This window comes from Priapulus caudatus, unplaced genomic scaffold (genome assembly GCF_000485595.1).
Source record: "Priapulus caudatus unplaced genomic scaffold, Priapulus_caudatus-5.0.1 Scaffold189, whole genome shotgun sequence".
Lineage (NCBI taxonomy): Eukaryota > Metazoa > Priapulida > Priapulimorpha > Priapulimorphida > Priapulidae > Priapulus > Priapulus caudatus.
Genome location: NW_014577250.1, coordinates 129,434 through 140,378, shown reverse-complemented (window position 1 = coordinate 140,378; position 10,945 = coordinate 129,434). Strand labels below are relative to the sequence as shown.

Below are 10,945 nucleotides of genomic sequence, written 5' to 3'. Positions count from 1 at the left end.
ATATGTATATATATATATGCCACTGATTGACTGGGGTATATATGATGCCAGTTATACATTACGATAGTGCTGGAATAATGGTTGACCTCACTGTTCAGCATAAAGCATAAAGCATGTTGTAACACATCACCATATTTTTTAAGATAACATTAATCTTGAGGCTTACCTTTTCGGTAGCGCATATTAATTGCGTTAAACATACATGTATGGAAGTATTATCTGTATTAATTTGAATACATTAAGTATTTAAAAGTATTAATTCACCTGGCAGTGTAATTCAGGCTGTCTGAGTGAGAGACATTACTTCACTCCACCATCACTGTTTGTGTTTAGGGCACGCTGCCCCTGTCTGCAGCATTTTATGATTACATGCATACATGAATACATGCACGGCAGTGTAATTCACGTGTTCGGCTGTCTGAGTGAGAGGCACTTCTTGACCCCACCATCACTGTTTGTGTTTAGGGCACGCTGCCCCTGTCGGCAGCTCTGAACAAGGGCCCTGTGAAGGACCCGATGCCTCAGTGCCCGTCTCGGCTGGCCGTGCAGCGTCTCACACCGCTGACATGGGGCCGAGTTCCACAGCATTCACTCAAGGTGCACACCCTGAAGCTGTCCGAGATCCGAGGCTGGAGCATGCTGTGCGAAGATCCAGGTAATACTCAGGGATCTAGCTAATAATGATGATCCAAGCAATAATGGAGATCTAGGTGATAATGAAGATCCAAGTAATAATGGAGATCTAGGTGATCATGAAGATCCAAGTGATTTTACATATCTAGTTAATAACCAAGGTCCAGGTAATAATGAGGTTATAGGAAATAACAACGATGTGTGTATTGGCAAAGATAGAGGTATTATTGGAGATCAAGGTAATAATGAAGGTACAGGTAATAATTAACCTCTAGTTAACAATGGTGATAAAGGTAATGACAACTATATGGTTATTAACAAAGATACAGATGATAATGAAGATCTATGTAATATCCCAGATAAAGTTAATAATAAAGATATGGATAATAATAGGAGTCATGTAAAAAACAAATTTTAAATAGATAGTATCTCAGTAAAAGAGGTGATCCAAGTAGTTACGGTATTTAGCTGGTAATAGAGTTCCACATAGTTATGAAGAACAGGTAACAGCAATGACTGAGATAGTAAGAAAGATCCAGCAAATAACAAGGACTTATATAATGCAAAAGATGTCCATAACAGGACATATCGAGGTAGAAATATGTACAGAAACGTGCATTACAACCTTATTCCATAATCATGTGATCAGTAGGATGTGCTGATGTGATACTTGTGCCCGTTTCCAGTTTCCATGCTGGCAGTGCAGATTCCAGAGGAAGATAGATGTATTGATGTCCTGGAGTTAATTGAACAGGAAGATCTCCTAATGTAAGTCCATATAATGAACCTTCTTATTTGAGGTACTAAATGATTCAGGCCATTGATCTATAATAATAATAATAATTAAGAATAATAATGAGTAATTGTAATGATAACTGGTAAATGTGAACAAGTTTTCTATCTATTTGAAATAAAACCATGCTTTATGAGCAATTATTGTAGATTGTAAAACCAATTTATACACGGTAGTAAATAAATTTTGGTACTAAGATGTTATAACAAAGTTATTTATTACTATTATATTATTTATTACTTTATAACTATCTAGGTTCCACGCATGCACACTGAAGTTGTACTGTGCTATCTGTTTCCGTGGTAACCACCGGGCAGCTCACATTCTGTGTGGCCACGTCGACAAGAGGCAATTCATGTACCTCTCCCAGTCAAAATGTAAGCTATGTCGATTACCAACATTTTCTAGTCGTTATATTGCCTAATGATCCATCATATTTTAATCTACAGTAACATATATATTAGATTAGAAAGGTAGTTATATGTGGGTAGGAAAATTCCAACAAGAATCCTGCAAAAAAAAAGTAATAATTTTTATACCATACGTGCTAATTAATGGGTTTGCTCTCGAAATGGGCAATGTCACATCATGGTGCTTGATTATAGAGATATAAGAAGTTGATAGAGATATACATTAGAGAAATGAGGCATCACATAGTCAGTTGCATATGTACGTCTTGACAGGTCAAAGAATGATACTGATCTACGCGTATAACAGCTCAACATGTCTGAGTATATTACGCAGCACAATAAACCTTCCTGCGGTGTTAGATAGAGCAGATGTGCAGCATCTTTTGATGTGATGGCGATTGATTTTTCTGACGTTTGCTCTGCAGACCTGGCAGGTCCACTGCGAAAAGGTTTCCTTGACCTTCTCATTGCACTACATCTGACAGCTCATGTCGATGCTAGGTATGGATGTTACGCGAGTATGCGCAAGCGTGCGTGTGTCTGTGCCTGTATGCGCGTGTGTGTGTGTGTGCACATTTCACTCCAAGAATGTGTGTGAGAGTGCACAGGTGTGTGTGCGTGTGCGTGTGCGTTCGTTGGTGCGTGCCCGCGTGCGTGCATGCGTGTGTTTGGAGGTGTGTGTGACTATGTGCCTGCCTGTGTGTGTGCGTGCGTGCGTGCGTGCGTGCGTGCGTGCGTGCGTGCGTGCGTGCGTGTATGTGTGCACAATTGTCTATGCACATAATGCATTCGAGTGTCGATGCCAACCTGCCCTATGAATAAACTTGGTGCACACATGAATTAAAATAAGATCAGTCGAGCTATTTCACCCTAATTTGCGGTATTCCCAACGTATATATAGATTGTATCAGCCTTTCTCTGCATAATCGAATGCACATGCTGTCGATGCAGACGAACGTTAATGACAGTTAAAACCAAATACAACAAACACAACGAACGGCGACTAATGTAGTGACGCGGCGGTAACCCTTACAGGTTGCTGACACAGAAGGAGTACATTCTGCCGCTGACGGGCGACATCAAGTCTGTGAAGCTGAGCGATGAGACAAATACCTTCCTACCGTCGGTGGCGACCACCACCTCTATCCGGCCGCAGATGAAGAGCTCGCCGGTGACGGAGGACACGAAGAAGTGCGTGCGGGGCTTCATCGGAGATACGGGCTTCAGTTCGAGGAAGCTGTAGTGGGGGGGGGGGCGTGACTCCTATAGGAGCTCTGTCAATTTGTAGGGATTTTGTGGACCTTACATGATGAAGCTTCACTGATATCTTTAAATTATCTATAAAACTTTATCTTTGTTTTTGGGATTTGGAATTTTGTTTTGTGGCCAAGCTTCATTTTGATTAGCACTTTCTAGAAACACAATAGCGATGTTAAAATGCAAACTCCCTGTAAACACTTGTGCAATAATGTCTCCTAGTCCCATCCCTCCGCCATCTTATTCCCGTGTTATCGTCGGCAACAGAGGCTGCAGCATCAAGGGCTTGTCCGCTCCCGAGTTCGAACTGGACTGCTTGAAGCAGCAGGTGATGTCTTCACTAGCTGACGGCGTTCAGAAGAGCGTCGCTCACTGCAGGGATCCGATTGGTGGCAGCTATGAGAACCTGTTTGTGTGAGTGTGTGCGCGCGAAGCGTGAGACGCTGTGTACCCCTAATCGATCTAACTACAGTACACAATCTATTATCCGAACCCCTTGGGACCAGACACATTTCGGATTTCAGAAATGTTCGGATTTCAGAATGGTAGTACAGTACAGATAGACGCACCGTATATCCTGCAACTAACCAGTACTAAAACCCAAGTTTTCAAGAGGCTAAGTGCTGTACCGGTAGATTACAATATGTATGAGTAATGTCAAACACATACAACAATATTTCTGCAGTGAGCCTTGTGCAGCCAAACGCGAGCTTTGGTGTGCAGACAACCTCCGCGAAAAAAACTACTGTAGTTTATTTCAGGCTCACGTTCGTGAAGCATAAGATGCTGAGTGAAGCATAAGATGCTGAGTGCCATAATTAATCGAACTAGTTTATTGCAGACACATGGTCCCATCTTCTGTGTCAATCTTGGCTAACGCCTCCATTAGGAGTGTTCCCAACTTTGATATCATTAATGATTAATGATTAATGATTGATAATCCTAACCCTAACCCTAACCCTAACCCTAACCCTAACCCTAACCTAAATGACATCAAACCACAAACTAATATATGACCATGACCATATATTATATGTTATATGTTATATGTTATTATGACCATTATAATGACATTAAAGTTGGGAACACTCCTATAATGAGTATCACCCTCAATCCTCCTAATTCTGTGAGTCTCCTGGGCTTTGCAGTTGTGGAAATGGCAGGTGATCGGATGATGGTGGGATTTCTTGGTGATGGCTGACTGTCCGTGAATGATTTCTTGATTTTGTCATAACTGAGAAACCTAATAAACCTAACCCCACTGTGACGAAATTTGTGCCATGTGTTTTCAAAGGTAAACTTTACTGAGTGCAGTCGAATAGTGTATATAATATAAATATATTTCTTGATCGATTGAAAAGAAATCCACCAGGCAGTTAGATTGTTTTGTGGGAGCAAATGTTGCGCAGTGAACATGAAATGAAAAATAGAATGAAAAAGAAAGATTGACGTTATCACCTACTGATTGTGCCATTGTCGTCTGCTGCAGCCCGCTGCTGAAGCTGGCGGACTGCCTGCTCGTGATTGGTCTACTCGATGATGACGACATCTACCATCTGATGGTGCTCATTGACCCTGTGACATGCAACACAGAAGGTAACATCCTCCTCTGGTGCTATAAATCTTGTCATTGACCCTGTGACATGCAACACAGATAACTTCAGCAATTATAAACCTAGCGTTGTGCTACTTATCCTACTTAACCTAGTGTTGTGCTACGTGTCCTGCTGTAGGAATCAGAGGGAACATGGGGAAGAGAATAGTGTTCTTGTTGCTACAGCTAATACGAGTACAACCTTCCTCATGTTATAGGTGATGGTATGAAGAAAGGACTGCTACATGTAACACCGCTTGATGAAGGAATCCAGCTTCAGGTGCGTGTCTTCCCTCTCACTCATTATATAGCTAGAGGCAATCTAGACCACATTATGGCGCCAGAGTTCATCGTTTGTCATTGCTGTCTATCAGATCCATAAGTATCGATGCTAATAGTACATACACTAACTAACTATTTGCATTGGACTCTGTTTCCAGGGCAATCCTGGTTGCATACATGTGACCACCATACCAACATGATATGCTAACTGTCCTATACTTTAGTGACTTTGGGCTATAGGACACTCTTGGTGCAATATATGAATACCTATAATGTGACTGTCGTGCTGTGAAACTTGAATAACCGTTTAGGGCATGTGTGCATTTTATTTCAATATTTTGCAGTTGTGCAACATCTTCCACCATCTCTGTGATATCAATCTCCGTCATCGCGTTGAGTCCATCATCGCTTTCTGCGACAACTGGGTTGATAAAGTGCAAATAGTGAGTGGCATATAGTGGGCCTTTAAATACATAAAAAAATACATTATTTGCCTTATACCTGTGCCTTTAACTTAAGCTTGTGAGAAAAATTCGTGTGGAAATGCCACAACTATATCTTGCCCAACTTCTTCACAGTCGCGGGTAGATACTACTGCAGAATATACTGTTGTAATCCAGGGTTCTCCCCCGGAAATTCAGATGACATGTTGTTCATGGACGAATGAGGGAGGGACTGGGAGGGAGTTACTTGTCATAAGTGGCCAAAATACACAAGTTAAGTCGGTCCACTCAGAGACATATACATCAGGCTGTGGGAACACAGCGTGAATGTGTTGGGATGGTCAAAAGTAAACACAGATGAAAACTAAGGCACGTCGACTAGGCAATTGAGGCATGTGGGAGGATTTATGGGATGTCACAGATTAGCTTTAGGTTTGATGTCATTTTGGACCCAACATGCATTAAAGGCCTGTGGAGAATCATGTACTTTGATGTGTATGGTGCAGGACTTGAGTTCGTCTTATGTCCCGAGTTGGGGACTGGACAGCAGCAGCAGCTGTCAACTCGGTAGCTGTTGCCTTGCTCCAAAATCAGGCTCCTCTGGAATCCTGTCAATCACGCACCATGCATACACTCTCTCCTGATGTGCTCCAGCATCAGGCTCCTCTGGAATCCTGTCAATCACGCACCATGCACACACTCTCTCCTGATGTGCTCCAGCATCAGGCTCCCCTGGAAGCCTGTCAATCACGCACCATGCACACACTCTCTCTCTCCTGATGTGCTCCAGCATCAGGCTCCTCTGGAAGCCTGTCAATCACGCACCATACACACACTCTCTCCTGATGTGCTCCAGCATCAGGCTCCTCTGGAAGCCTGTCAATCACGCACCATGCACACACTCTCTCCTGATGTGCTCCAGCATCAGGCTCCTCTGGAAGCCTGTCAATCACGCACCATACACACACTCTCTCCTTATGTGCTCCAGCATCAGGCTCCTCTGGAAGCCTGTCAATCAGAATCACGCACCATACACACACCTCCTCTCCTTATGTGCTCCAGCAGTCAGGCTCCTCTGGAAAGCCTGATCAATCACGCACCAGTGCACACCCACTCTCGCTCTCTCGCTGATGTGGCTCCAGCGTCAGGCTCCCCTGGAAGCCTGTCACATCCAACGCACCATGCAACACACTCTCCGCTGATGTGCTCCAGCGTCATGGCTCCTCTGGCAAGCCTGTCAATGCACGTCACCATGCACGACACTCTCTCTCTCTCTCTGATGTCGCTCCAGCATCCAGGCTCCTCTGGACAGCCTGTCAATCACGCCGTGCGCTCGACCCCTGGCGACACCATACACACACTCTCCTGATGCTGCTCCAGCATCAGGCTCTCTGGAACCTGTCAATCACGCACCATGCACCCACTCTCCTGATCTGTGCTCTAGCATCAGGCTCCGCTGGAAGCTGTCAATCACGCACATATGCACCACACTCTCTCCTGATGTGCTCCAGCATCAGGCTCCTCTGGAATCCTGTCAATCACGGCACCATGCTACCACACTCTCTCCTGATGTGCCTCCAGCATCAGGCTCTCGTGGAAGCCTGTCAATCACGCACCATGCACACACTCTCTCCTGATGGTGCTCCAGCATCAGGCTCCTCTGGGAAGCCTGTCAATCATGCACCATGCACACACTCTCTCCTGAATGCTGCTCCAGCATCAGGCTCCTCTGGAAGCCTGTCAATCACGCACCATGCACACACTCTCGTCTCTCTCTCTGATGTGCTCCAGCATCAACGCTCTCTCCTGGGAAGCCTGTCAATCACGCACCAATGCACACACCTCTCTCTCTCCTGATGTGCCTCCAGCATCAGGCTCTCCTGGAAGCCTGTCAATCATGCACCATACACACACTCTCTCCTGATGTGCTCCACAATCAGGCTCCCCTGGAAGCCTGTCAATCACGCACCATACATACACTCTCTCTCCTGATGCTGTAGGATCAGCTGAAGCCGCTACATTGAGAATCAAAAAGTGCCGCCCTTCAACACGCAGCTCAGTCGCTGCGAAGAAGACCAGAGAAATTCAGGTGTCCTCACAAAAGAGCAGGTGTGTCATGTGTAAATTTGGGTTTTTTGTTGTTACAAAGTTACGTGATGAATTCTTAAAGTAATAGCCATACGTTGATATGGAAATAAGCCGAAATTATGTATAGTAAGATTTTTCAGACATCTCAGCCTGCACGTCATAGTTTCTAACTATAGTAACTATAAAAACTGCCTTGATATAAAATTTCTTCTGATGTAAGACACCTTATTCCATGATTTTATCGGGTGAACGATATTTTCCCCTGTTCTGTCTATGTAACATCTCGCAAAATCTACAGTATATGCATTTGTTATCTCGCGTGCTGATTGGCTTCTGTATGAAATAACTGGTTTAAGCGACCATGTATGAAGAACATCTGAGTGACAATATGGGGGAAGGCATTTGTATGTGACGTGATTGTGAATTATATGCCCAGTTAGAGGCATATCAATTCATCAATTGGCCTTCTCCACTCTTTTTTTCTGGTTGCTGGACTGAATCATTGCCACGGGGAATAAGAATAGATGGCGAGCCATGGCTTACCTCGCCACACCGGAAGACCTTGCAGAGGAAAATGCCATCTCGCTTTGCCAATGACAATCTCGAAGGATAATGATGCTTTAACGTCAACAGGAGTTATGGCCCTCGCCTCAGCTTAACAGGTAACGCTGTGTTTTTTTCTCCATTATCATCAATTGGCATCCCTTGTTGTGTCAGGGAAATTCGGCAACAAACAAGCGTCGACTGGCTTATACTGCCCTTTTGTAAACTAATATAGACTAATTATAAGGAATATACTTAAATATAACCAATTGCAACTTGGTGGAATTTGGTATGACGTCACCATAACTATCATGGTTTAAGGCCATCGGACTGACAATTGGTGTTTTTTTGTTTTGCTGTTGAATTATTAAAATACTTCTAAATAGATGTTAGGAGGAAGAGGAAGAAGAGGAGAAACCTGATCTGCACATAGCGGCCAGGAGAAGCTCATCAGGTGATGCTGAAGCAGAAGCGAGGAACCCTCCAACATGTGATTCCAGATCAACCAAGAAATACCATACTGATGGCCAACAAGGTGACGGCTGGGCTGCTATTGCTGGCTATTGCTGCTATTGGCTGCTATTGCTGCGCTATTGCTGCTATTGCTGCTATTGCTGCTACTGCTGTCTGTTGTTGGCTGCTGCTGCTATTGATGCCTGCTGGCTTGCTACTACTGCTCCTGATTTTGTGCTCTGCTATTGGCTACTTGCTATTTGCCTGCCTGAATGCGCTTGCTGTGCTGCTGTTGCTGGCTTCTGCTGCTGCTGGCTGGCTTCTGTGCTGCTGTGCCTGCCTTCTGTCTGCTGCCTGCTGCTGCTGGCTGCGTGCTGGCTGGCTATGGCCTTCTGTCATTTCTAACGCGCACGTTAAATGATGATGCGTAGAAAATTCGTGGATAGTTCTCATCATTGAGATGGGTCGTCTGCTATTGTATTACATCCATCATCAGCTTAAATAACTAATGTTTTGATGCTTGTTTTTGTAATCTTTTCATATTTTTTAATTCGAATACTAGAAGGTGGCATTCAAGAAAATGATAGAATTCATAGGGAATGGAGTGGGCATAATTTGCTTATTCTGTCTATTTCATTCTGGGCAGAATTTTTACCAATATCCATAGGCCAGTTGCGCATAATGTTGTAATGGATTAAGAATGCTACATGTGTTTGATTAACGATGGCGCAGGGCACATTGAACGCGCGCCCAACGGGGCGGGGCCGTGATCGGCGGTCGGGGCGGGCCGGCTCAATGAGTGGGGTTCTGAAATTTCATCGAAGACGCAGAGTTTGACACAGGGAGATGTTCAGCCTTGCTGGCCACAGCGTATGATGGTGTTGGGTGAGGTATGGCATTGTTCACAGTGTGACGCTACTGAGGCGTCTACGTGGAAAACAGTTGGGGGTTAGATGTATCAGACTGGATAATCACATGTGTGGTGCTAAACTGGGTATTTCTAGTGTATACTGCTCATTAACATTTTTCGAGGAATCTTGCTGCCATATGCCCATAAGACTCACTTAACGTGTAGTCCGCTAAAACGCTAGCCGTTAGAGTATTGTTAGCTTGATTCTATAAAACAAAATCCGCATCTATATTGCATAAAATCTTAGTAGCGGCCAAAGTTGCAGCAAGAAATACACTAGATGAAAGTATTCATGTTAGTTAGATAATTGATATATACATAATTTATATCATTATAATTCATTAATGACAAGGACAGGGATCATGCAAGCATATTTGTTCGCCAGCAGAAGTAAATCTCTGTGAGATTGATATTCTAGAGGGAATAATTTGCAGTCACCTTGCTTTTTTTTATTAGGCTGTGCCGTGCATTTAGAGAAAACATACTACGATCAGTTTGTCAGCAAGGGGAGGTTGTTGAGCCAATTCTAGGTGAATCTCGGCCAGATCCGAGCGCTGCTAGAGGTGCAGCTGCAGTGTGAGGAGGAGTGGTGGCTGCGCAGTGTGCCCTCTGGTGATGCAGACGGACGGTTTGGAGCGAGAATTATACGAGATGATAGGTGTATAATAATTTGAATAAGCCATGACATCTGCACTGACAATTTTGTTCAGTGATGTGTAGCAGGCACGCAAGTGAAGTGAATATGGACCGCGGGGGTGGCCACGCGCGGGCGCAGCGGCGCGGAGGGCGCCGACCGAGCCGGCCGGCGGCGCGCTGGGTAGCCGGGCCTGCGCGCGCCGGTGACGCGGCGCGAGGGCGCGCGCGGGGGGTCCGCGCGGGCGGGCGGGCGGGCGGGGCGGTGGGGGCGCGAGGTCCGCGGGGAGCCGGCGGGTGTCTACGCGCGCGCCGGGGCCCGCGAGCGCGGCCCAGAGCGCCGCCCGCAGCGCGCGCCGGGGTGGCGCCGGCCGGGCCGGCGCGGGGTTGCGGGCGGCGCCGCGTGCGCGCTACCCGGACCGCCGAACTCGCAGGCTAACGCACGTGCGCAGTCATATTTCATGATGTGAACCCAACATATATTTTTGCTGTAAAAAACAATAAAGTTGTTACCGCATAATATTAGCTCTGGCCTTTAGGAATTTAAATAAAAAAAATAAGTGTTTTTATAACTATTGAGAGCAATAAGCCAAATCGCAGTAAAATGCAGACGAGTTGGAACATGGGGCGTGGGCTAAATCGTCGAAGCTGGATGTTTGGGAAATGCTTTTTGAGATCATCTCTGTTGACAGACAAAAACCAACAAACAAACCAAAAAACAAACCAATCAAAGCTAACAGGGGCGAAAGACATAACGCTCGCTTGGGGTGGTAAAAATAAAGACAATCAGCAGCATTTTGTGAGTAGTGCTTGTGAAACCTGTGAGCGATGCCAGCCAACAAAATAACAACATTTTGGAGGCGAGAATAAAGCAGCACGGATAAACAATGAAAGCATAGTGACAAC

At 45.1% G+C, this 10,945-nt stretch overlaps 1 protein-coding gene across 1 annotated transcript in view; it reads left to right on the top strand.

Moving 5' to 3' along the window:
• LOC106806993 (ryanodine receptor-like) overlaps positions 1-10,945 on the top strand; it is a gene marked incomplete in the record, with an annotated part of 96,104 nt that overhangs the window by 59,149 nt on the left and 26,010 nt on the right. Inside the window, 9 exon segments of the mRNA XM_014809189.1 lie at positions 466-655; positions 1,320-1,401; positions 1,682-1,803; positions 2,262-2,337; positions 2,872-3,027; positions 3,361-3,507; positions 4,583-4,689; positions 4,906-4,967; positions 5,314-5,412. Of these exon segments, the coding sequence (XP_014664675.1) occupies positions 466-655; positions 1,320-1,401; positions 1,682-1,803; positions 2,262-2,337; positions 2,872-3,027; positions 3,361-3,507; positions 4,583-4,689; positions 4,906-4,967; positions 5,314-5,412 (1,041 nt within the window).